General features: G+C 41.2%; 1 protein-coding gene across 13 annotated transcripts in view; it reads right to left on the reverse strand.

The window, feature by feature from the left end:
* The window catches only part of pde4dip (phosphodiesterase 4D interacting protein), a 445,155-nt gene that overhangs the window by 23,585 nt on the left and 393,990 nt on the right, over positions 1-27,580 (reverse strand). For 11 of the 13 annotated variants that reach the window (XM_080195665.1, XM_080195664.1, XM_080195654.1 and 8 more), the window contains 7 exons: positions 23,550-23,687; positions 17,616-17,869; positions 13,507-13,641; positions 11,022-11,198; positions 9,187-9,438; positions 2,681-2,812; positions 415-537 (listed from right to left, as the gene is read on the reverse strand). In XM_080195665.1, coding sequence (XP_080051791.1) covers positions 415-537; positions 2,681-2,812; positions 9,187-9,438; positions 11,022-11,198; positions 13,507-13,641; positions 17,616-17,869; positions 23,550-23,687 — 1,211 coding nt within the window. The remainder of the gene's footprint in view (positions 1-414; positions 538-2,680; positions 2,813-9,186; positions 9,439-11,021; positions 11,199-13,506; positions 13,642-17,615; positions 17,870-23,549; positions 23,688-27,580) is intronic. The other 2 variants (XM_080195662.1, XM_080195657.1) reach the window with 2 other exon arrangements.

Here is a 27,580-nt window from a genome sequence, read left to right on the forward strand (position 1 = left end):
AAGAACTAAAGGATTGGCTGGAACTGGTGAAATAAGTAATTATATATGGCAGATGAAAACATAGGCAGGATCAGAGTACATGGCCCAAAATGTTGAGGCCTATCAGTTCTTCCGTGGAACTTTTTTAAGGTAACAATTGCTCTTTTCAGCTCAAAATTTTGCATGGTGGAACTGTAAATTTGACTTCCTCAATGACGCTGCCCTCACCACGTGCTTTCAAATAACTTTTAAGGAAGGATTGTGAATTTTTTTCAACAAGTAATGATCCGCCAAACAAATTTTAAGATCAAGTCACTTTGAAATGCACAAATTTTGGGACTGCAACTTCAGTAGTGGGTTGCTAATTACTAAGAAAAACAGGAACTATTCATTTTTCTTTAAAAGAGGAATGTTATCCCTCAGTCAGCGTCTCACCTCTGGGCACTTGTGTGAGCTGGGCTTGGAGAGTCAGGATCTCTTCCCTCAGCATTCGATTCTCCTCTGACAGCTGAGTCATTGTTTCCAGTCCCTGAATGTAGATGTTAGTTGGAGCAACAGCTACAACAAAATAAGAGGCACCAAATGAAACACAAAAATGCCATGAGTGGAAACTCCTCATCAAGGATTCCTATCCATAAGCATCCAACAAAGTATTGAATGAGTGACTACATGTCAAATTTGCAGACATGTGGATGATATGTCACTTATTTACGATTATTTATAATCACTTTGCATAATTATTTATGACAGACTGTAAAAATGACAAAGATACAAATATTTTGCGTAGATTTGTTCCACCGGTCTCAGAAAGAATTGTGGGGAGTAGAGGGGGTAAAGTGTGACTTGGTGAAAATATGATAAAAAAGGGCAGTAGAGTTGTGGATGTGCTAATGTTAATGCAGGATAGAAGTCTAGGCAAAACAGCACTGAAGTAATGATCGGGATTTTGAGATTTTAGGGCGGCACAATAGCACAGTAGTTAGCACTGTTGTTTCACACTCCAGGGACCTGGGTTCAATTCCTGGCTCGGGTCACTGTCTGTTTGGAGTTTGCACATTCTCCTCGTGTCTGCGTGGGTTTCCTCCGGGTACTCCGCTTTCCTCCCACAGTCCAAAGAATTGCAGGTTAGGTTGATTGGCCATGCTAAAATTGCCCCCTAGTGTCTTGAGGATAGAGGGATTAGAGGGTAAATATGTAGGGATATGGGGGTAGGGCCTGGGTGGGATTGTGGTCGGTGCAGACTCGATGAGCCGTAGGGCCTCTTTCTGCACTGTAGAGTTCTATAATTCTATGAGTCTGCATGGGTCCCTCTGCCAGAGTTGAAAGTGAGGAAACTGGAGGTTGGGGAGGGGGTGTGTGTGTGTGTCCCACTTTGATGAGTGGCCTGCCCCCAGGGCTTCATTTTATCAGCAGCAGCCATTTAACTGGCAGCTCAGCAGCACCACCACAATGCACCTGTACCTGGATGAAAAGGACACATGTCTGCCTTCACAATAAAGGAAGTGGGGGATTGCAGATTCCAGGGCCAGTCAGACAGGCAGAGGGTTGTTATTGAGGAAAGGCAGTGCCGTTGTTGCAGGAGAGGATACTGCAGCTAGGTGCCAATCCAAGCTCCACAAAATGCCAAAAATGGAGACCATGCCATCCCAGAGCCCACTGGGAGATGGCCACAATTTACCTCTTCAATAAAAGAATTAATTTTCAATGCTCTGTTGTGCTGAACTTCAAATCTCAGTTGCATTGCTGAGGAAATATAATAGGTAGAATTTAGTTGTTGTTCCTCAGTACAGAAAGGTAACTTGCAAGGAGAGTCATCCCTGGGTTAAGCTTCTGTCATGATGTGGATGTGCCGGCGTTGAACTGGGGTAAACACAGTAAAAAGACTTTTTACTTAAGCTTCTGTATCACCTATTTAACTCATGATGAGCAATCCTGATAGTAATGTAGTGGAACATAATATACCCAGCTTCTGTTGCTAAATGGCAGTTTTTTTTCTAACATTAGATACAATCATAGAGTCATAGATGGAAACAGGCCCTTTGGTCCAACTTGTTTTTAAAACCCCTGAGCTAATCCCAATTGCCCGCATTTGGCCCATATCCCTCTGTATCCATTTTACCCATGTAACTGTCTAAATGCTTTTTAAAAGACAAAATTGTACCCACCTCTACTACTACCTCTGACAGCTTGTTCCAGACATTCACCACCCTCTGTGTAAAAAAATTGCCCCTCTGGACACCTCTGTATGTCTCACCTTAAACCTATGCCCTCTAGTTTTAGACTCCCCTACCTTTGGGAAAAGATTTTGACTATCCAGCTGATCTATGCCCCTCATTATTTTACAGACCTCTATAAGATCACCCCTAAGTGTCCTATGCTCCAGAGAAAAATGTCCCAGTGTATCCAGTCTCTCCTTATAACTCAAACCATCAAATCCTAGAAGCATCCTAGTAAATCTTTTCTGCACTCTTTCTAGGTTAATAATATCCTTTCTATAATAGGGTGACCAGAACTGTGCACAGTATTCCAAGTGTGGCTGTACCAATGTCTTATACAACTTCAATAAGACGTCCGAACTCCTGTATTCAGTGTTCTGACCAATGAAGCCAAGTGTGCTGTTGGGTTAGATTTGGGTTAGTTTATCAAAATCACAACCAGTTAAACTAGAATATAACGTGTCTGAATTCTGATAGCATCTTACCATTTTCTTTGGTTGCAGCAGCCAGGCGCACTTCGAGCTGCTCCCTGAGTCGATTGTTTGTGTGGATGGATTCCTCTAGGCGTTGCCGCATGGTGCGTATCTCCTGAAAATGCTCCTCCAGCAACTCTGCACCTACACACAAAAGAGATGAAATATGGCTGCAGTTAATTTAATAATATGGAATATAAGTCCAAAGTGCTAACCAACTATTTGTCCACCAATTTATGGTGCTCTGAGATCCTACCGGAAAATAGGTTCTGGAAAATATTTCTTGAAGGTCAGTCAAAAACAATTCATGCCAACTTGTGCAGACAAGAGAAGATAATTGAAGAGTCAATACTGTACTCCACATCAAATCCAAAGTTAATGTGTTTAACTAGTCGGAAAATACTGAACAGATAAAGACCTTGCATTTATTTAGCATTTTTTAGATTATTAGGAGATCACAAAGCACTTCAAATATATTATTTTTTGAAGTGTTGTAACCATTATAATGTGGAGAAAACAGCAGCCAATTTGGGAACAGTATGGTCCAACAAGAAGCAGAGATAAATGATTAAACAGAGTATGTCTTTCCAAATCAGCCAAGTGCACTGTGAGCAAGCATTAACTCCACACGAGTGGAGCACACTTTGCTGTGTTGGCCATATTTGTTTTTAGTGATGTTGGTTAAGAGATAAAGGGTGACCAGGACACCACAAAAACTTCTTCATTTATCCTAAAATTGTGGCATGGGATCTTTCATGTTCAGTTGAAAGGCCAGACACGGCCTTAGGTGAACATCTCATCTGGACTCTAAGAAAACAAAATTTTACTTAAATTGCAGTGTGTTATGTGTGCTTATAGATGGAAAGAAGGGTGATGTAAAAGAAAAAAACAATTACCCTGGAAATGCTGCTATCCAGTTTCTCTGACAGTGGGCAGTCTCTCAGCTTTCAAACCATATGCAGTCCGATGCCACCATGTAATTTAGGTATGTTACCTCATCACTGTTTCTTTTTTTTTATAAAATGTAAATTTTTTTATGGCTCAAATTTTATCGAGAGGTTTGGCAAAACCAGAATCTGCCTCTAAATGAGAGACTATTCGCTTTGACAAAGGGTCATCTGGATTCAAAACGTCAGCTCTTTTCTCTCCTTCCAAGTGCTGCCAGACCTACTGAGATTTTCCAGCATTTTCTCTCTTGACTACAAGCTTTGTCTTTGTGGGTAGTTAATGTGTATTCTATAGAATCTCAGGAACCATGTGTAACTAATGGCCTATTAATTTGCAAATATCTCATGTTGAACAAACAACTAAAATTTGGAGCTCTAATTAGGATTAGGATTTGTATACCAAAAACATTTTTTATAACCTCACTTTTCAGAGCTCTGGGTCAAAAGATTCAAACTGAACAGACCAACAAATGCCAACTAAAATTACAAACAAAACTAAGTTGCCTGGGCTTCTTTCCAGGGCCCACAGGGTTTGTGGCTTCTGAAAACGCCTGTGCTAAAGGCGAGAAAGAGAGGGCAATAAGTGAACAGCGCACTCAGTAGGGTGCATATTTTCACCATACTGTCTGTGTTCACTCAACATTAATACAATTTTGGAGCTCTTCCTCAAGGCTTTCCCCCTCCTAATTGATGCTTTAAAAACTAAAAGAAAGAAATATTTTTATCAAGAGTTTTCATCTTACTGTAGAGGCTTCAAGCCAATTCACATCCAACAATCTGCTCTGAAAACTCTGCTCATATTTTATCAACCATGCCAAATTCTACCATAGGAGCTGAGACAACCTACAAGATTGTAAGCAAATCAGCAACATTCTAAAAAAAAAAATTCATCCTTATCTCCCAAGGTGAATAGATCCTTTAAAAATGACCAAAAGATTGACGCGGAAGGAAAGATTAGAGTACAAGCGAAAGCTAGTTTAAAACATAGATAGTAAGAGTTTATATAGCTATATCAAAAAAAATTAGCAAAGTGAGCAATAAAAAGTGAGTCTGGGGAATTAATAATGGAAAATAAGGAGATGGCAGGTGAATTGTATAGATATTTTGCATTGGTCTTCACCATAGGAGATACAAGTAACTCCCAGAAATAGCTGAAAATCAGTAAATGTAAGGGAGGAACACAGGAACAGTATAATCACCACGGTGATTTGGGCAGCGTGATGGCCTCACAGCACCAGGGACCCAGGTTTGATTCCTGGCTCTGGTCATTGTGTGGAGTTTGCACATTCTCCCCAAACTGTGTGAGTTTCCTTCGTGCGCTCTGGTTTCCTCTCACAGTCCAAAGATGTGCAGGTTAGGTGGATTGACCATGCTAAAATTGCCCCTTACTGTCAGGGAGACTGGCTAGGGTGAATGCACGGGGTTGTGGGGATTGGGCCTGGGTGGGATTGTGGTCAGTGTATACTTGATGGGCTGAATGGCCTCCTGCTACACTGTAGATTCTATGATTTATGACCAGGGAAATCATACTTAGAAATTGGAACTGTGGGCCAACAGGTCCCTGGGTCCTGATGGAGTTCAAGTATCTTAAAAGAAGTGGCTAGTGAGATAGTTGATGCATTGGTTTTAATTTTCCAAAATTCCCTAGATTCGATGGAGATGCCATTAGATTGGAAAATAGCAGATATAACTTCTTTATTCAAAAGGGAGACAGAAAGCAGAACAATGGGTCAGTTAGCTTAACATCTGTCAAAGCAAAAGGAGATAGAAGCTATTATTAGGGATATTATAGCAGGGCATTTAGAAATATTCAGGGTCATCAGGCAGAGTTAACATGGTTTTGTGAAAATGAAATCATGTTTGACCAATTTATTGGAGTTCTTTGAAGTAATATCTGCTGTGGATAAAGGGGAACCAGTGAATGTGTTGTGTTTAGATTTCCAGAAAGCATTTGAGAAGGTGCTACATCATTGCAAAAAATGAAATTTCATAGTGCAGGGGATAACATATTGTAGAGATAGAAAACTGGCTAGCTAACTGGAAACAAGAATAAGTATATGTGGGTCTTTTTTTGGTTGACAAGGTATAATAAGTACTTTTGTATCATACTTTTTAGAACTTTGGAATGTGCTAAAACACTTCAAACGGTGTTGATAAAATTTGCATTTGCACGTATCAACACTATAGATGCAGGAAGAGTTAGGGATCCTCTTGGAACGAGCAATCATTGTATGGTTGAGTTTTTGATGCAGATGGAAGATGAGAAAGTAGGGTCCCGAACCTGTGTCCTCTGTTTGAAAAGAGGGGAGTATGATAGGATGAGAGAGGAATTGGCAAATGTAGATTGGGGACGCAGATTGGTTGGTAGGACTGCTGAGGAACAGTGGAGGATCTTGGGAAGGACTATTACTTACGGGGCGAAAAACTGCAGCAGGCGACGGTGCAGAGGGACCTCGGGGTCCTTGTGCATGAGTCGCAAAAACCCAGCTTGCAGGTGCAGCAGGTGGTCAGGAAGGCGAATGGGATGCTGGCCTTCATAGCGAGGGGGATTGAATATAAAAGTAGGGAGGTCTTGCTGCAGCTGTATAGGGCATTGGTGAGGCCGCAGCTGGAGTACTGTGTGCAGTTTTGGGCGCCGCACCTGCGCAAAGATATTTTGGCCTTGGAGGGAGTGCAGAGGAGGTTTACTAGGCTGATACCAGAGTTGAGGGGGTTGAGCTATGAGGAGAGGCTGAATAAACTGGGCTTGTACTCGTTAGAGTTTAGAAGAATGAGGGGAGATCTCATTGAGACGTATAAGATGATGAATGGGATGGATAGGATAGAGGTGGAAAGACTCTTCCCGCTCAAAAAAGACAGTAGGACTTGGGGCCATAGCCTCAAGATAAAGGGGGGGCGGTTTAGAACGGAGTTGAGGAGGAACTTCTTCACTCAAAGGGTGGTGAATCTTTGGAATTCTCTGCCCGTTGAAGTGGTGGAGGCTGCCTCGCTAAATATTTTTAAGACGCGGTTTGATGGGTTTTTGATAGGAGAGGGGATTAAGGGTTATAGGGAGAGGGCGGGAAAGTGGAACTGAGCAGTGACAGATCAGCCATGATCTTATTGAATGGCGGGGCAGGCTCGAAGGGCTGGATGGCCTACTCCTGCTCCTATTTCTTATGTTCTTATGTTTAAGAAGATCTTTTTCGGTGCTCAGCAGAAATATATTCCAATGGTAAAGAAGGAATGTAGGAGAAGGGATAACCAGCCATGGCTATCGAAGGAAATAAAGGACAGTATTAAATTAAAAGCTGATGCATTTAGACTGGCTAAAAGTAGTGGGCGAGTAGAAGATTGGGAGAGGTTTAAAAATCAACAAAGAATGACTAAGAAGTTGATAAAGAAAGGAAGGATAGACTATGAAGCTAAACTAGCACTAAATATAAAAAAGGACAGTAAAAGTTTTTACCAATATATAAAGAGGAGGCTGGCTAGAGCGAATGTTGGACCCTTAGAGGATGAGAGGGGGGATTTAGTGGTGGGAGATGAGGAAATGGCGGAGGCCTTAAATAAGTTTTTTGCCTCGGTCTTCACAGAGGAGGACGCGAATAGTTTGCCGAATATTAAAGATAGAAGGATAGTAGGAGTTGAGGGCCTGAATGCGATTACTGTCACTAGAGAGGTAGTGCTTGATAGACTAATGGGACTGATGGTGGACAAGTCCCCAGGACCAGATGGAATGCATCCCAGGGTTCTGAAGGAAATGGCAGAGGTGATAGTAGATGCCTTAGTGATTATTTACCAAACTTCGCTGGATTCCGGGGAAGCGCCGGAAGATTGAAAAACGGCTAATGTTCCGCCGCTGTTTAAAAAAGGTAGCAGGCAAAAGGCAGGGAATTATAGCCAGTTAGTTTAACGTCTGTAGTTGGAAAAATGCTTGAATCCGTCATCAAAGAAGAAATAGCGAGGCACCTAGAAAAGAATGGTTTGATCGAGCAGACGCAGCACGGATTCGTTAAGGGGAAGTCGTGTTTGACGAATTTATTGGATTTCTATGAGGATGTGACTAGTGCAGTAGACAGAGGGGAACCAGTGGATATGGTGTTCCTCGATTTTCAAAAGGCGTTTGATAAGGTGCCGCACAAAAGGTTGCTACAAAAGGTTAGGGGGCACGGAGTTGGGGGTAAGGTGTTAGCGTGGATAGAGGATTGGTTGTCTAATAGGAGGCAGAGAGTTGGTATCAATGGGTGCTATTCTAATTGGCGGTTGGTGACTAGTGGAGTGCCGCAGGGATCGGTGCTGGGGCCTCAGCTACTTACCATTTATATAGATGATCTGGAGGAGGGGGCTGAGTGTAGGGTAACGAAATTTGCTGATGACACAAAGATGAGTGGAAAAGCAAATTGTGCAGAGGGTGTGGAAAGTCTGCAGAGGGATCTGAATAGGCTGAGTGAGTGGGCGAGGACCTGGCAGATGGAGTACAATGTTAGCAAGTGTGAGGTTATCCACTTTGGCAGAAATAATAGTAGGAGGGATTATTATTTAAAGGGAGAAAAGCTGCAGCATGCTACGGTGCAGAGAGACCTGGGGGTCCTTGTGCATGAGTCGCAAAAACCCAGTCTGCAGGTGCAGCAGGTGATCAAGAAGGCGAATGGGATGCTGGTCTTTATAGCGAGGGGGATAGAATATAAAAGCAAGGAGGTCTTGCTGCAACTGTACAGGGCACTGGTGAGGCCGCAGCTGGAGTACTGTGTGCAGTTTTGGTTGCTGCACTTGCGCAAGGATATTTTGGCCTTGGAGGGAGTGCAGAGGTTCAACTAGGCTGATACCGGACATGAGGGGGTTGGACTATGAAGAGAGACTAAATAGACTGGGTCTGTACTTGTTGGAGTTTAGAAGGATGAAGGGGGATCTTATAGAGATGTATAAGATAATGAAAGGGATGGATAGGGTAGAGGTAGAGAGATTCTTCCCACTCAAAGGACAGCAAGACTAGAGGGCACAGCCTCAAGGGGGCGGGGGGGGGGGGGGCGGCAGTTTAGAACGGAGTTGAGGAGCAACTTCTTCACTCAAAGGGTGGTGAATCTCTGGAATTCTCTGCCAGTTGAAGTGGTGGAGGCTACCTCGCTAAATATATTTAAGTCACGGGTAGATAGGTTTCTGGTAGACAAGGGAATTAAGGGTTATGGAGAGAAAGTGGGAAAGTGGGAAAGTGGGAAAGTGGAACTGATCCACTTCAGATCAGCCATGATCTTATTGAATGGTGGGGCAGGCTCGAAGGGCTAGATGGCCTATTCTTATGTTCTTAATCACCAGGACTTGTGTGTACTTCAGCCAGTCTCATTCTGTTTTGCTGCTACTCTTTCTTGCCCAAATAATGTTTCTTTTTTACTCCTTCCTTTCAGCTATCAGTTGCAGACACTGCTAGTTCCAGTACAATTGAACAGAGAATCTACCTCAATATAAATTGACAGTGTTAACTTTGATGCCTAATGTGGGTCTCAATCTGACCATTTTCACCCTGGGAAACTCTGTACTAATGATCTAATGAGAGAGATATGTTCAATTATCAGACCACAAATATTTGTTTACCTGCTGTGTTAGTTCCTGACTGGTATCCTGAAGATCCAGAGGACACATCGCCAAGTGTATTGATTCTCAATGGTCGATGAGTTGTTTCCCAGAGTGCACTGTTGTCCAAATAATTGTTAGTGGTTCGCACAGTCTCCTGCATACTGTTGGTGTTGTTCAGCTGCTGGTGAAGTGCATTGTTGGACTGTGAGGCACAGCCAACCTGTTCTAAATGTGAAGACATGCCAGTGCCTATTCCAGAAAAGGTCATACCTGCAGGAGTGATTTTCAGCAGAGGCTCAGAAATTTGGAAGAGAAAGAGAAAACAAGCAGCTTACAGACATTCTGGCAGACACAAGGGATCACTCAAAGGCAAAAATCATACTCAGAAATCATTGTGTCACATCTGACCAATCACAAATGCCCATTTGCAGCACAAGCTGTTTTTCAATATTGCACTTATTCAATGATACAATTATTTGAGGACCTGATCCTTGCCATCAAAGGGTTAAACAATATAAGAGCCACACAGAAGGTTTTCCATGAATAATGAATTCTTTCATCTCTTTCAGGAAATGTTGAAGTCTGGCAGTGGTTTATTTTGTTCCACATTGTTACCAGAACCATCCTCTGTCCTCTCCTCACTCAACTTCACAGGCAACAATCGTGGCCTTTTAATAAAGTACATTCTACAGAATCATGCAGTATCTTATAATTTGGTATTTTATCCATCTTACTGATTTAACATATTCATAGAATCATATCATTGGAATATCTTTTTCATTTATGTTAGTTTATTACATTGTCCCAAAGATAAGAAGGTGTATTGATTGTTCAAGCAAGCATTGGTTAGCAACTTTTGCATTAATAGCAATAGGTGTACATCATGCTGAGCAGTGAAAGGCTCTTGGAGCCAGACAGGGCATTCAAAGACTGCAGTGAAAGGTTAGAAGGGGTATTCTGTGTCTCTGTATTTTGATCAGAGGCTCATCACCGTAAATAAGAAAACATCCTTCTGTGCATCTATTCAATTGGTTAATTTTCTGTTGCAAGTTGCTTATAGCTTTTCCTTTGGCACTATGCCTGCCATTGTTTGGATTTATCAGTCCTGTTTAATTTGAATGCCAATCCTTGAACTTCTCAGGAAATTTCAATCTGCTTTGATGTATCTTAAGATATAGGGTTAATTCAATTACCTCAGTACTGAGCCATGATCCACATGAATGCAGATTAGAGAATTGAGTAGGTCTTATCCTCAGCCCAGTTGTTCTCTGCCTGTGGTAGTCTGCTGGGTACATGGGATTATTGAATTTGTTGTTTCTTTTTGCCAATTTTCTCCCACTTCTGCAGGAATAGTTGTGCTATAGTTCCATGTTGCTATATTGTGGGTATGTTCTCATGGTTCTGGCTGCCCCATGTACCTCAACCAATTAGCTCAACTGTAAGAGTCGGTACATTGTTCAACTGTTGAGGGCATCCCAGCGAAGTCTAATTGTGTCCTCGCCTGACAATTACGTAGACCCAGTTTCCAATAGGAGTTACTGGGCAGCGATCCACACTACAAACCCCACCTGATTTTTCCTCCTGTGGTGCTGAGGCCAATTTTAGTTCACTATAACCACATCAGCTGTGATACGATTGTTTAGCACAGACCAGTGATTGAACCTCCGAGTTGAAATAAAATTTAGAAAAAAATATAATAGATATCCATAAGTAAAGAAAACAAATGAATGGATCGTTAAAATACAGAAATATTTTTTAGTGCCCCAATTAAACCTCCACTTCACATCATGCCATTTTGCACATGCTGAGTTATACAGGTGGTATCCAAGCAGAATATCAGGTAAAATTCTCACTTTCTCCCAGCTGTCTTTGCAACATGTGAAGTTCCTGCTGGACCTCGGCCAGGGAAAATGTTGATGCTGTGGGGTAAGCTGGGCCAAAGGGTAAGCTTCTGAACTGACAAGGAATGTCAGCACAATATGAAGCGTGAGAGGCATTAGTGCTTTGTGGCACACTGCTTGAATAGAGGCCTATAGATTGACAGCAGAATTGAAAACAGAAATATGATGAAAAATTGTAAAAATAAACAAAGTTGAACATAAAACACAGTAAATGCAGTCATTTTTGAACCTTGTTCCCTATTATAAGTAACCCCGGACAGATTCAGAATTGCTATTTTGTGGTTACACACTTTCTGTTGTCCAAGCCATACTCATCAGTTTACATAACAGTAGCAAATGATAACTTGAGCTAAATGGTCTAATAGCTTAGGTCTCTGACATGGTGGGATGCGGAGATTAAAACATTGACCTGTAACTTCCTCAAAGTAGCAATCACCGACAAATTGCCATCTTACTTTCACTGGAATTCCAAAGCCTCCATCTTGCCTGACCTTTCTCACTCAGGCTGGGTGAGACAACTGGACGAAGCAGTTCTGGGGCTCCAACAGCAAATGGAGCACAGCGAAGGAGGACGTGTCCTCTGTTTACATCACCAGCTGCCTTAAAGCAGGTGAGTTTAAGGGGAACTTTGAAAGAGAGAAGGTAAGTTTCGAAAGTAAATGGGATCTGGAAGTGGAAATTCAGACGTGGGGGCGCAGGTTTTGGGTTGAGTCGTGGGGGAGGGGGGGGTCTGGTGTCATGGCCAGCCTGTGACAGGGGTCAGGCAAAAGGTTTTGACAGGGGAGGGGGAATGATGATGCTTGGTTTGGGGGTGTATATATTGTGGGGGGTCTTCTTGGAAGGGGTGGAAATGGGGGTGGTGGAGTCCCCTGGGAGTTAGAAGTCAGGGTGGTGCAGAGGGTTCCCGGTGGGAGCTGGAGGATGATATAGTGGGGTCTCACGTGGGGCTCAGTCTGGATTTTTAAAATAGTTATGTGGAAGTTACAAGTGCTTTTTTTCCTTCTAACTCTTTCAGAGTAACTATGAGAGTACAACTGGTAGAACAATCTGAAGCTAGCAACTTAAATCACTTTGTCAGATGGTTCCCAACCCAGTGTAATTGTCCAGGGGAAGTTAGCTCTTCCGGACAATTGCCAGATAAATGGTTATGTGGAAACATCCAAGAGGGATTCCCCAGCACAACATTGGAGTACCTCCAAATGTGACACAGGGGAGTTGGGAAATTATGGTGAAGTCATTACTGCTGAGTCTAATCCTACTTTCATCCAATCTTCACACACAAACCCTTTTGCAGCAGGAGTTATTGGATAATGATCAGAAATAGAAATCACGCCTTATTTTTCTAGTCTTAGTAAGGGACATTGATGTAGATTATAGCAAACCTACCACCCCTGTGATTTGGTGAGAGTATAGACAAAATCTTTATCTTTCAGGTCTCTTTAGCTTGGTTCACATTTGACAAGTTTTTTGCACCATCTGACTTCTGTAGGCATCAGACTAATTTGGAATTGAAATGAGATGTCCATTGTGTATGTCGTTGAGGCGGTTTAGTGTGCATTCACCTCTCTGTTCTTGAGCAAATGTTTGTTCTTGGGATTTCAGAAATACTGATAATGTTGCATTTACTGACCCTGCTTAGTTGTCACGAGACAGTAGTGATGGGCCTTCAACAATGACTCTATAATCAAATGGTTTACCATGCCATTTCATTGAGTGGGATTAGGTTTGCCCCCTTGAAGGACATTAATGCAAACAATGGGTTTCTATGACAATCAGGGCCTGGTCACAGATTTACTGAACTTAATTCAGATCTTGCAGAGTTGAAATCTCAATATTGCCACTACAGTACAATATTATTAAAACCATGTGCCATTGCTAGAGGATGCATAATGACAACTGGCAGAACTACTTTGCTAATGTTTCCTGTGTGATAAAACACTTATGTCATCAATTTCTCCAGAAGGGTTCTCCCAATTGTCCACTGTAACTTTAGCCAGTTTATATAATTTCTTTCTCACAGACCTGTTGTCAGTTGGGTGATTGGGAGAACTTTGACAGAAATGTTATTCTTTGGGTTTCATTTACTGTTTGGCTAGCCAGTGTGACTGAAATTGAAACCTCACAGTGTGGAATACAGCATCTAACACACCATTCATATTCATATCATCCTCTGCATCTTAATAGCCTTGCAGTAATTGTATGTTTCTAATAAATGTCCTGAGCAAACAAGTGGCACCAAGTGGTTGCGATGCTACACTTGAGGCAATCCAGCTTTAAACAATGCTGCAAGGTTTACTCAGAAAACTGAGAAACTTTATCAGCTCTCAGAATATTGCACGCACAAAGGTGAACTCTGGTCCTCTCTCCCACTTTACTCATTTAAGTCACTGCAGTGCCCCAATTAAAACTCCATCCAATGGCCAGCCTCTGACCATACCTTTTTCTGACTTAATTGTGTCCATGGAAGGTTGCTGGGGTGAGCTGCTGGCAATGCTTTTTATTTGATTTTCACATGATGATGCAGATGCGAGAGATGAATGTTGGGATGGATTTCCACAATGACTTTGATCATCTGAGAAGAGTAAATATCAATGTAGTGAGATGGACCAAATGCTACAAACAGATGAAAACACAAACACATACATATGTGACATGAAACTTTGGGTGATGTTTGGATTTTTTTTAAGCAGTTTTGCACCAAATTTGTCACCTAGATCCATTAAGAGACTGCAGTTGTACATTTGCATTTTCCTGAGGTACTTGATAAGTTGGTTCACAAGAGGTTTGATAGAAAAATGAAGTTCAATATAAAAAAGTATAAGGTTGGAAGAACATGGAAAGAGGATATTAAATAAAAGATGCAACTCTAAAGGTGTGCAGGAGCAGAGGGTGCTGGGTGTGTATGTGCATAAGTCATTGAAGGTGGCAGGACAAGTGGAGAAAGTAGTTAATAAACAGTTAGTATCCCAGACTTTATAATAGGGGCAAAGAATACAAAAACAAAGAGGTTATGCTGAAGTTGCATAAGATCCTGGTTAGACCTCAGCTGGAGTATTGCGTAAGTTCTGGGTGTCACACTTTAGAAAGGATGTGAACACATTGGAATCCTCTTCTGCACTCTTTCCAAAAATGGTTCCAGGGATAAGAAACTTCAGTTATGAAAACAGATCAGAAAAGTTGGGACTAATGTCCTTGGATTAGAGAAGGCTAAGTGGAGATTTGATCAAGGTGCTCAAAATCATGAGTGGATTGATCAGAGTAGACAGGAAGAAACTGTTCATGCTCATAAAAGAATCGAAAATGAGAGGGCACAGATTTAAAGTGATTTGCAAAAGAGCCAAATGTGATGAGAAAAAATATTTTCACACAGCAAATGGTTCAGGTCTGGAATCCATTGCCCAGAAATTTGGTGGAGACAAGTTTAATCGAGACATTTAAGAGGGCATTATAAGATTATTTAAACAGAAATAATATGCAAGGATGGGGTGGGGGGAGGTGAAGCAGGAGAATGGCATGGTGTCATAATGCGCAGAGAACCAGTAAAGACACAATAGGTAAAATGGCCTCCTTTTGCTCTGTGAGCATGATACAAGATAATGTGTAGAAGCATGGATAGAAAACTGGATGTCAGGAAAGAGTGAGGCTAAACTGGTGTTGCTGGAAATGTTCCTGGCGTTTAAGTACATGATTTAAACTTAGGTACAAATGAACAGAAATTCTATTATTGCTGTTGACAGAAAAATAGGAAGTTTGGCAAACAGTGAGAAGAAACATAAAAATTTCAGTAAAATTTGGAAAATTGAGCAGAATATGCAAATGGGTAGCTGGTGCCAAAGGTCTCGTGTACAACTGCATTCCTTTTAAGGATCTATGTAACTGGTGCAACATGATGTGAATCAGAACTAGGAATACATTTTGGAAAAAGTACATATATTCATGTAATGAAAAGATATAGCATTGTTATTGGGGAGACCCAATGGGATCAAATAGTTAAATCCTTTAAAGTGCAAGTGTAGGTAAATATTGAAACCATAAAGGTCAATAGGATCTGGAGTTTTAGAAAGAACAGCATTGAGTACAAGAGTAAAGAAGTAGTGATGAATTTGTAGCTAATATTTGTTAGGCCTTATTTAATGATGTGCAGTTTGGACAGCCTGTTAAAGAAAGGACATTGAAACAATAACATACAAGAACATATAGTATAGATAATCTCGGGAATGGGAAACTATGAGAGGCACCTGAAGGGCTCAACTATTTCCACTGATGCAGAGAAGACTGATGAGATTTAATGGACATTTTAAAAGTTGTGAGGAATTTTCATAGAACAAATAGGAAAAAACAATTCCTTCTTGTTAAGGAGCCAATTATCAGCGACCATCAATTTAAATCTGTTGGATTGTTTTGTTAAGATTTCTTAGCCAATGCTGAAACTTTTTCATAATTTCTCTTCCCTCAGCCACCCACTCGCCAAGTATCTGGCTCAATAAAACCTTGATATCTGGTAAGATGTTTAGTTGATTTAATTGGTCTTTTGTTTAAGCTAGCCACAGTTGTACTTGGCATGCAGCATTCTGACTATGGTTCCTGCAGTCGGGCTGCATACAGATTTACTAAAGAAGTAGTGGTTGTTGCAAAAAATGCTAATACACTGTGACCTCTGCAGTCTGGCAATCTATTGTTTGGAAACACCAGTTGTCTGGTAATGTTTTGAGCAGGCCCAAGCATTTTCTGAACATACTCAGCATCATTTTAGTACAATACTTTGGGAGCGGAAATGTGGAAGATGCAGTATTTGGATAAGGAACAATGTTTTATCACTGTTTAATGTTTCAGATAAATATGTATAAATATGGTGTTTTCTGATTCAAACACTTGTGGTTAGATATTCTAACTTCATAATTCAGAAATTTCCAAAATATAGAAATGACATGTCCCAGGCATTCCAAACTGGAGAGGTTATAGTGCTGTACTTTTCAGAATTGTGCTTCATCCGGGCTATCAAATTATAATTGCTTTGAGAGACGAGGGAAAAATGTCAATACAAGTATATTCAAGGGGTGAGAAGAAATGATCCATGAAATCAAGTTATGTTAAAGATTAATAAAGTGACGAGCTCACTCTCTGATGTCATGAAATCACTATTATGTCATGAAATAATTCTGTGATGTCACAAGGTTACTCTATGATGATCTGAAGCTGGAATGAGCAGTACCAACAAGATAGATTAAAGGCAGCAAAAGTATTGTGATAACTGTGAGTGCAAATGAATGGATAACGTGAATGTTAAAGGACCTAGATTTCTTATAGTTAGGTAATCAGTGAGTCAAAACTGCTCATTAGAGTCAGCCACATGACAGAATAATTATCCAATGTCCTTTCACACTGGAACAGCTCAAAGAACTTGACACAATGCACTGTTCTGTGGAGTGCAGTGTATCTTGCCAAGTAGGCAATGTAGCAGCCATTCTGAGTCAGCAACATCTGACAAACACCAGTTTTGGTCTCACTCATGACAAATGTAGTCCAGGACACTGAGAAAACTTCCTGCTCATCTTCAACAACACAACTGAATCTTTACCTGTATCAACAGAATAGGCATATTCGGAACTGCTTTAATGTCTCATCTGAAAGATGGGATATCAGACCACATTGCGTGCTTTCAGAACTGCACTGAAGTCAACTTATCTCAAGTCTAACCACATCTTATAATTTAGAGGTGAGAGAACAACCAGCTGAGCCTAGCTGGTACCGTAACTTGTTCACCTTACAAGTAGAGATACCTGTATACAAATAGTTGTAATATAGTTATGGTATTGCTTTTGATATTCTGGTGGATTTTTTTGTGTACTGTAGTAATACATGAAATGTTGGTACTGATATTAGATAAACATTTTATCAATTCTGATCGCTAAGTTTTGATTAATAAGGGGATCAGGGGTTATGGGGAAAAGGCAGGAGAATGGGAATGAGAAAAAATCAGCCATGATTGAATGGCACAGCAGACTGGATGGGCCGAGTGGCCTAATTCTGCTCCTATGTCTTAAGATAGCTAAAATCTCACATTAGGCTTGATTACCTTATAGGCTTGGTGCAATATACGTAAACATTATGTCATAATCTGCTATCTGCTTTGTCCCACTGTGACCTATTCCATTTCCCATGACTGTTACTTCTGCCTTTCTAAGGAATTACCTGCATTGTGGACAGTTTTGTATTGAGGACTTCCACCCAATGGGAATTGCTCCAAATTAAATCAATATTGAGTTTTTCCAGAGGCCAGCTGCACTGGATTGACCTCAGTTGAATCTTAATGCAGCTCATCGACATGGAAGAGGTATGCTAACTATCTGCAGCACCTTACATCGTCATTTCAATATCACAGAAATACTTTAAAATAATTTTTCATTTCCACTGTTATTTCACCACTCAAATGTTAAAGAAACAACTTGGGACATTATTTCACTTCAACACATATAAAACAAGATGGACAAACTGTTTTGCTCGACCTGTGTTTAAAAGCATGAATAGTTATAATTTTGAACCCACCTGCTGTAGTTTGTGTTTCGAGCCCTGTGTTCTGCTGATCATTGTGTGAGTACTCACTGCTCGAGTCAACTTCACAATGATACACTTCCAGGTCGTCATTGGTCGACTCCTGTTCCTCTGACACAAATGATGCCCTGTCAGACTGCTCCGAGTCCGAGAGAACATGACTGCTGGAGGGAGTGTCTGCTCGACTCTGCAGCTTGCAGCTCAGGGATTCAATGAGCTTGTTCTTCTGCTGAAGTTCTTTACTCAGTCTGCAAATAGGTTAATAATTCAATTAAAGGGGAAATCGCCATCCTTCTAAAGCGTCTGTACCAATTTCTTCCAAACTCACAATATACATTGATTGCTAGGAAATTTTACACGTTTTTCCATTAAATGTATTGAAATTATGAAACTGTTTATAAAGAATGGGTTTAAGAGATTTTTTTTTTTACATAGAATTTTACGGCACAGTAGGTCATTTGGCCCATCATCCTTTTCCGGCTTTCTGGAACATCATGGATCTGTGGTCATATTCATTGGAACTGGAATTGACTTAGGTAATCACAGGCAACCTGGCCTGAGTATGGCTGCTTCCCCACTTCATGCTTCTTCTGAAATGGTCATCAAATGCACGGTGGCAAGAGCTATACCCTCAGCATGATCAAACTGTGCAGGATGTAGCAGACCACCACCACAAAACTTGCTCTAGCAAGTACAGGGGACTCCTCCTACAGGAGCAATTGAGGCAGCAGAGTCTAGCTTCCACACCACAATGATCAGCTTGATGACGTTCCATGTGACAGCACGGCTCTCATTATATGCTGGCCATGTGTGGCTTAAACAGCTCTTGACACCCAGCAGCACACTCTAGATTTGCTTGATGGCTGAAAGATTACTGGAACAGTGGATTGGCACAGAATGAATGCAAAAGACCTCTGCCATGATAATGGACATTCTGAGCATGGTTACCTGCCAGCTGCCCATTGAATTCATGCTAACCTTTGCAGTTTCAGAACATTTCAGTATGGAAATGAGACACCCTGATAGACATGTGTATGGAGTTGATGGTATCTACACCACAAGGAAGTCTACTATTTTGGGAAGGCCATGAGTATGCTTTGTTGTTTCTCTCTGTTCAAAGTTCCCTTGTGGCATACAGAGTCACTGTCATTTCTTTGATGCAGTAATGGACAGTAAACTGGGAATTGTTACAGATGCTACCTATTCCAGCCTGAAAGCATCCCGAAAGGGTAGAAATTGAGGGCCACAGTTACATTCCCTGTCACTGCAGTGCCATACACACCCTTAAGCTGCAGATCAGGTTCCTAGCAGTAGCAGATTTCTGTAAGCAGCACTTACTTCAATCAGGCTTTGAAAGAGGTAAGGAAATTGCTCCCAAAAAACGGTACATTGATAAGGCCTCCTGCTGAGAGTCCTTCTTTCTCCATCTCCCTCTGCAAGAAAACTTATTTGCTACCTTTGCACCATCTCTCTCTCATGCCACATTTCCAGGTGACACTGCAACTATGACAGCTGTTCTAACGCTGATACAATGGGCTAAATGGCATCCTTTTGTGCTATAAACCACCGTGGTTCTATCCTAGTACATCACGTTTCCATCTACTCCATGTTATCCTTCCGAACATAAGGCCCTCAAAATTAGACACAGTGGGTATATTTCTCTGGTCTTATATATGGGGGGCCCATTTGGCATCCTGCTAAAACTCCATTCACTTTCAGTGGCATCGGAAAATCCCAGCCACAAACAAGTTCAGGGAATTTCAGCCAATATTTTAATTGTGGTCGGAATGCAGCATGAAGAGGATACCTCACCCCATAACGTAAAAATGTAACACAATATTTTAGAAGTTTCAGTACAGAAATTTAACTAATGTCCTGCAATTTTGAAATGGTCAGCAGGCATGTGAATTTCAAGTTGCAATCTGTCACACCTAAACTGGACTGCAACTGTGCTTGATGCCTGAAACAGACATTAAGCTCCTTAAGTATGTAGAATTGGAATCCTGTATCTACTTTTGGAAATTATATATGAAATCCAGCTACAAACAAGCACAGCCTTCACTAAACTGAAATGCAGTGTATATCTGTGCCAAGATTTGATCAGCCTAACCAAAAACTCTAAAAGGGATTGCTGGATGCCATATATAAAACAATTTTCTTTTATTATCATATAACCCAGAAGCATTAGTTCTTTTGGGCCTACAAAAAACCTCTGATACACTCCACTGCCTACGTGTTCGAGCTACTCCCACCAGAATCATCTACTGACCGAAATGAGAACTGGCAGATTTCCAGTTGGTGAGTAGCTGCAGGCCAACCACTTGGTGCAGATAGATCTCCAGCAGCATTTAAATGAGTTATGGCTCAGGCTGGCACATGGAACAGTTGATCTGGTTTTCCATCCATTTTAGGTGCAAGTCAAAAACCTGTCAGTTTATTAGTATACTGGAGTTTTACGTGTAGAAATTGGGACTGTGGTCTCATGTATGTATTAAATCCAGTGCAATTATGTTGGGTCATAAATCCAACATCAACATGCCAGTTTTCATAAAATGGTAATTGGGCAGGGTGAAATCAACAGCTCACCACCATATTATAAAAAGAACTCATCAATGGGCAATGCAGCTGGTTAACAAGCCAACTGACGGTGGCACAGTGGTTAGCACTGCTGCCTCACAGCGCCAAGGATCCAGGTTCGATTCCCAGCTTGGGTGACTGTGTGGAGTCTGCACATTTTCCCCATATCTGCGTGGATTTTCTGTGGGTGCTCTGGTTTCCTCCCATTGTCTGAAAGATTTGCTGGTTAGGTGCATTGGTCATGCTAAATTCTCCTTTAGTGTACCCAAACAGGTGCCTGAGAGTGGCGGCTAGGGGATTTTCACAGTAATTTCATTGCAGGTGTTACTGTAAACCTATTTGTGATATTAATGAATAAACTTTACTGCGCTGCCGAGTCTAGGGTAGAAAGGGAGCACTTCATTTTTCAGGAGATACTACCTGTGCACATTGGGGATACCTCTCCAAGGTGGTACTCCAGTTTGTGCCTTCCTGATGACTTCCAAAACTGGACCCCCAACTTTCTTCCCTCTTTTCCCAGGGTGCTGGATCCCTCTCCACCCAGAAGTCCCAGATTTACCTGAGTCCAGGATCCACGTTATCTTCTTTCAGACTCTATTGAGTATGGCATTGCTGGAACCACAAAAGCTGCTTTCTTCCACTGAAGGGCAGAAGCCCCACTTTGAGCTTATTAAGGCTGTCTGTAGCATAATATTGCTTCAGGGCAGCTTCCCTTTTAAGATTTTCAGTTTGTGCCTAAGCTTTTTAACAGAAAGGGAGGGAGCAAGCAACATGACAGCCAACCCCTAAAAACCAGCCCATTGAATGTTTATTGAGGTATCAAAAGTGGAAAATTTTCCATATCAAGTACCAAGCTCATAAGATACAGCACAAGCAGGGACAGAGTAAAGTTCTCCTCTACCACAATAATGGGTGGAGAGGAATATCTTCCATTTGTAACCTTGTTATTAAAGAGGAAACCAAACCCACTATACTTTAAACCACACAATGTGATTCTGAATATAATTTTTCATCTAGGATGTGCAGATAACAATTAACAATCTGCCCCAGACTTAATTATAAACTGCGATCCAGAATTGAAGGTTTATTTCAATAGTGTCATCCAAAATTACATCATAAAAATATACCAATTAGGAAAAGAGCAAGATTCAAGATAAGTGCCACTGAGACAGATTTCATTACTGCCAAAGTGGCTGAAATAATCCTTACATTCCAATTTCTGTGGACATTGTTTTCTGTAATTATCAAGAAAATCAGCAGAATTATGCATAGCTGGATTGTATTATCTAACAGTGATTATTATTTACCTTTATATGCAATCACTCTATTAACCTGTAGTTACATGAACAGTATTGGCAGCTACATACAACACACTCTATTTGCCTGCATTTGCAATATTGTATTAACCTGCGTGTAGACGGTGTTAGCCTGTGTGTACAGTGATTTCATTAATAAACACAACTATAATAACCTGGAGGCAGAACAGTTGTGTTCATATTTCTGCTCAGGAACTGTATTAACCAGTGACAGCACAGAAAGCAACTCCATTTCATCTGTAAATGGATGGATTGTATTAATTCAAACATACAGCAACTAAATTAAGTAGTACGCACAGCTTCTGCATTGCATTGTATTTATAGTGACAATATTGGTCTGTATTTAAAACAATTGCATTAATCTTCAAATACAATCATCATATTATTTGCGGTGAGTACATTAACTTGTTGTATTAATTGTACACTGAGGACGCTAACCTGTGTCAGTGAGAACATTTACCCATATAAACAGCAATTGTGTTGACTATGCAGTGAATTGGTAAATTGTGTATAAAGCTTCCACATTGTCTGTATAGTAGCAGTACTTGACCTGTGTATATTGTGATTGCTTAAGCCTGCCTGTACAATCATTTCATTACTGTACAAGTGAGAAAATTAACTTTACATACTGCAAGCACATTAACCAGAATATACAGTGAGTACATAACCTGTATTTGCAGCATTTATATTAATCTGGTATACAGCATCTGTATTAATTGCATAGCAATGAATGAATTCCTGGTGCCTTGCACATAACAGCATTGTATTAACCTACATTACAGTAATTATATTAACCAGTATTTACAACGATTGTGTTAAACTGTGAATAGAGTATCTGTACTAACTTTGTAAGATACTAACTTTTACTTTATATTCAATAACTGTTGCATTGTATAAACCTATAATGCACAGACACAGTTAGTTCATTAACTTGTGTATGCAGAGATATTAACTGTACATTCAGCAGTTGTAAGAATTGGAATATTCTAACTATATTAACCTGTATTTAGTTTATTATTTGATCTAGGTATAATCTGTACAGAGGCTGTAATAACCTACACATGCTGACCATATTAACCTGTAATAACCCACTCACACACTAACAATATTAATTAACCTGAAATAACTTGCACACAATGACTACATCCATCTGCACCTACATATACCGGCTATATTAACCTATATCTACAAAGATCCCATAACAATCTACCCACTATTGTATATACAGGTTAATATAGTCAATGTAATTAATCTGTGTATATACTGTATGAACCTCTATGACTCACCAAGCTACAACATATATAACTACTGCATTATAGCAACTTTTAAAGCAGAGTGGCCCAAAAGCAAAGCAAGGCCCTCAGTATAGAATCACAGAAATCCTACAGTAGAGAATGAGGCCATTCGGCCCATCAAATCTGCACAGACAGTAATCCCAACCCTGGCCCCATCCCCACAACCCCACACATTTACTCTGCTAATCCTTCTAACCTACACATCCCGGGACACTAAGGGGCAACTTAGCGTGGCCAATGCACCTAACCCGCACATTTTTGAACAGTGGGAGGAAACCAGAGCACCTGGAGGAAACCCAAGCAGACATGGGGAGAACGTGCAAACTCCACACAGACATTGACCCAAGCTGGGAATTGAATCCAGGCCCCTGAGCTGAGAGACAGTAGTGCTAACCACTATGCCACTGTGCTGCCCCTAAAACTCGTAATGAAATAAACCTCAGTAACTTCATTAACCTGCAAATGTTGACTTCTTACCCAACTTGAGGGCATTTTCATTGATTAACCACATTTCAGACTGACACCTTCATACATAACTTTGTAATTTGCCCTTGCTCCAATCTCTAACTTACCAAGTTTATGCATGTTTTACAGTCTGAATAGACAATGAATTTCACAAAAAATATAACCAGTGTTTTAGCTGCTAGCTTATTGGCAACTCATTAAATAAGGAGTTAACAAAAAGTCCCTTTGGCACCTTTGCCTCAGTGATTAAGATAAAGCCAGAATGCATCTCTTACTTGTCAAATTCCTCTCTGGTGCTTGCAGCCAGGATTTGCTGCTGCTGCCTTAAATTTTTCAGCTGCCCGTGTAGCAGACTTCGTTCCTTCTCCATCTGTTTGCGAAGTAAGATAATTTCCCTCTCCAGGTTACGGGCACTGCACAAGGAGAAGGAGAAGAGGGAGTCTCGGTAGATAGGGCTGCTCTTTGATAGCATGGCCAGCCACAGAGGAGCCATCTCCCAGTCAAGAGAACCTAGATGCAGTCAATGGGAAATACCACGAGCCTTTATCGCAAAAAAAAACCTCACAGGATATCAAGTTCCAAGAAGAGAGGATGATAACGATTTGACTGAACAGCAGCATTCACCTTCACATATACCAAATAGCAACTGGCAAAATAAGCCAGTCAGCTGTGATAGCTTTACACAGAGAAAAGCACAGGTCCATTATTCTCCAAGTACTCGTTGTGCTGAAGACACGGTCCAAGTGCAAGTCAACAAGCAGAAGACCTTCCCCTCCAGACTTCACTCTGCTCTCTTTCTCTCTCTGTTCCCTAGTCTGGATAAATCACTAATACTATCTTTACTCCTCCCCTCCCGCCTCCCCTCCCTGCAGCTTAACACAAACGTCAAAGCATATCAACATACTGCCTAGGAAGGTTTAAGGTCAACTGGTTTGCCCATTAGCAAATTCTGGAACATTCATCAAACAGCAATGGTACTGATCCACTACTGCTCTTTTCAAAATAAAAATACAACTGAGTAATATAAATCGGGTAAAATTTAACAGTTGCTGACGAGCAGCTGCACTCTAGGATTTCAAAGCACAGATGTACCACAGAGGGTAGATCCTCAGTAGGCAAAATCTCCACTCCCTGCAGGATAATCCACTCAAGTATAGAATTATTGGAAACAATCCAAACAATTGTGGTTATTTCCCTAAAGACAATCAAAAATCATTTCAAAAAGGTTTGGTTTAAGCCAGTAATGATTGGACCCAGTCTCAAAGGAACTCAGAGAAGAAAAACAGAAAAATGCTGCACAGTAAGAATGACAACAACACCACAGGCTGAGGCAATTGTTCTGAAAGGCAGTGATACATCAACCACCCAGCATTTTTCAAACAACATATGGTTTGTGTTTATTTGGGTCAGATTTACTGTGTATATTGACAGGAAGTAAACCAAACCCAATAAACACAGTTCAATATTTTGATGCCTAAACTTTCTATTTTAAACTTAAACATAGAATATATCCCAAGGCACTTTTTGGGGGGTGGGGGGGTGAAGTTTGCGAACAGAAAGTAATAAGCAAAAATAGCTAGAGAATGCCAGTGAGTCATGGAAGAAGAGACTAGGTGGGATTGCCATAAGTTTGTATGAAATCAGTGGCAAGAGATCTTGTGGTCAGGTTTGGAGTAATGGCTTCAGTCTTCTTTGGATTCAGTTGGAGAAGTTATGGCTCATCTATGATGCCAGGAATACTGCCAACACAGAAGTGATCACAGGGTCAAGAGAAGTTATGGACTGATAGAATTGGGTACAATCAGCTTACATATGAAATCTGGGATGTTGATGAGGTCAGAATTAAAGGAGCACAGATAAAAATTGAAGGGTTGTGGGGAGCTGGAAAAGATGACAGAAAGAGGGGGTTAACTGGGTGCCAATGTAAACCAACAAGCACAGAGGTGATGGATGTACAGGACTTGTTGCTGGTAAGTACAGGGACAACAGAATTTTGGCATAGGTGCGAGTTTCAGTAGCAGATAAGTTGAGGCAGGGCCAGAAGCAGGTGACGTTAAGGACGTGGAAGTAAAGAGTCTTATTGATGGTGTGGATTTGGTCAGACGCTCATTGCTGGGTCAAATATGACACCAAGGTTGAGCAACAGTCTTTTTCAAACAGTTCCTTGGGAGAGAGATGTACAAAGAATAAAGAACAACACAGCATGGGAAACAGGCCCCACCATTTTAACATTGTGAGTTCCCTCTTCCACCCATGACCTTTATCTACCCTTATGGCACTCCACATTGGAAACCAGATTGAGTGGAGACTAATTTAGGAACAATTTGTTACACCAGTCAGCCTAAGAGCACATCTTTGGGGTGTGGGAGGAAACCAGAGCACCCGGAGAAAACCCACGCAAGCACCGGGGAGAATGCGCAAACTCCCACAGTTACTGGCCCAAATCCATGGGCAAACAGTGATAGTCACTGAGCTGTCGTGTTGCCCATCAGCTGGTCCAGTTTAAGCGTACACTAACGACGTGAAGCACTAGGCTACTCTCGAAATATCCAAGAGCAGCCCTAGTACGACCTACTGAGTGTATGCCTCTTGTTGGACAACAAGGCGGACCGAAGCTCCTGTGGATTAAAACAGAAAAACATCAATAACATGCACATCTTATGCAAACATTCAAGGGAATCCCCAGAAGCTCAAAAGTAAGACAAGTGAGCCAGAAAATATGTTGGAAGGTCCATAGGAATCAATTGATTCCCAGGAACATCCCAAGGCTCTTGATCCTTATTTAAAACAGTCTCCTATATCCCTCTATCTCTATTCCACTCATGTGCCTATCTAAGTATCCCTTAAACAACTCCAGTGTGCCTGCCTCCACCACCTTACTTGGCAGTACATTCCATACCCCCACAACCCTCTGTGTGAAAAACCTCCCTCTAACATCCAAATCGTACCTCGCCCCCCTCACCCTAAGCCTGTGGCCCCTCGTGGTATTTGTTTCCAATCTAGGAAGAAGCTTACCACTGTTTATCTATACCCTTCATAATCTTATACACCTCTATTAGATCTCCCCTCATTCTCCGTCTTTCTAAGGAAAACAGCCCCAATTTGCCCAATCTTTCCTCATAACCCAGTCCTTCCACACCAGGCAGCATCCTGGTAAACCTCCTCTGCGCTCTCTCCAGGGTCTCCGCATCCTTCTGGTAGTAAAGCAACCAGAACTGGACGCAGTACTCCAAATGCGGTCTAACCAATGTTCTACACAACTGCAACATTAGACGCCAGCTCTTGTACTCTATACCCCTTCATATAAAGGCTAGCATACCATAAGCTTTCTTCACAACCTTCTTCACCTGTACTGCCACCTTCAAAGACTTGTGCACTTCCACCCCCAGGTCCCTCTGCGATTCTATACTCCTAATAGGTCTACCCTTTATCATACAACTCCCCCCTACATTATTTCTTCCAAAATGTAGTTGGTGGTTAGGGATTTGAGCTTGTAGCGGGCATTATAGATAATGACTCTGGCCCTCTCAATACTTAATAGGATTAAATTTCTGCACATCCTGTACTAGATGTCAGATAGCCAATCTGACCATTTAGAGACAATGGATGAGTTGAGTAAGATGGTGGTCATTTGAGTGTCATCAGCGTTTATGTGAAAACTAACCCTGCGTTTTCAGCATGTTAATGACATGTATGAATGCACCAAGATAGATCCTGGCAGGAAGCTAGAGGTAATAGTGTGGGAGTCTGAAGAAAAGGCAAAGAAGGTGATTCTCTGGCTATGATCGGATTGTTAAGAATGAGACCAAGAATCCTCTGGGTAACAATGGAGAAGCTTTGACATATGATGCTGTGGTCAGCCATATCAATGAAACTAATACTAAATCAGAGAGAGGTACTCACCAATATTAACAGGATTAAAGAAAATAGTGACACTATTGAGTGACAAATTTCAAGGACCAAATGGTTTTCATGCCAGGATTTTAAAGAAAGTCAGTAAGAACATTCTATATATGCCTGAATTATACTTTACTGAACTGCACTAGATTCTGGAAACATTGCGTTAGACTGATAAGTTGTATAAGTCAGTCCTCAGTTTAAGGAAAGTGACAGTGGAAAACCAAGGAATTCTAGACCAGTTAGCCTAACATCAGTTGTCAGGAAATTACTAGGGTCAAGACCAAAGGATGTGAGTAATCACAATGAAACTGTTCAGTTGATCAGTTGTTAATTTTAAATCTGAGATTGATGGATTTTTTTAAACCAGAAGAATTAAGGGATATGGGATAAAGGCAGTTATATGGAG

The sequence above is a fragment of the Carcharhinus amblyrhynchos genome, chromosome 9, assembly GCF_965287045.1.
Source record: "Carcharhinus amblyrhynchos chromosome 9, sCarAmb.v2.hapA, whole genome shotgun sequence".
In the NCBI taxonomy this organism is placed as follows: Eukaryota; Metazoa; Chordata; class Chondrichthyes; order Carcharhiniformes; family Carcharhinidae; genus Carcharhinus; species Carcharhinus amblyrhynchos.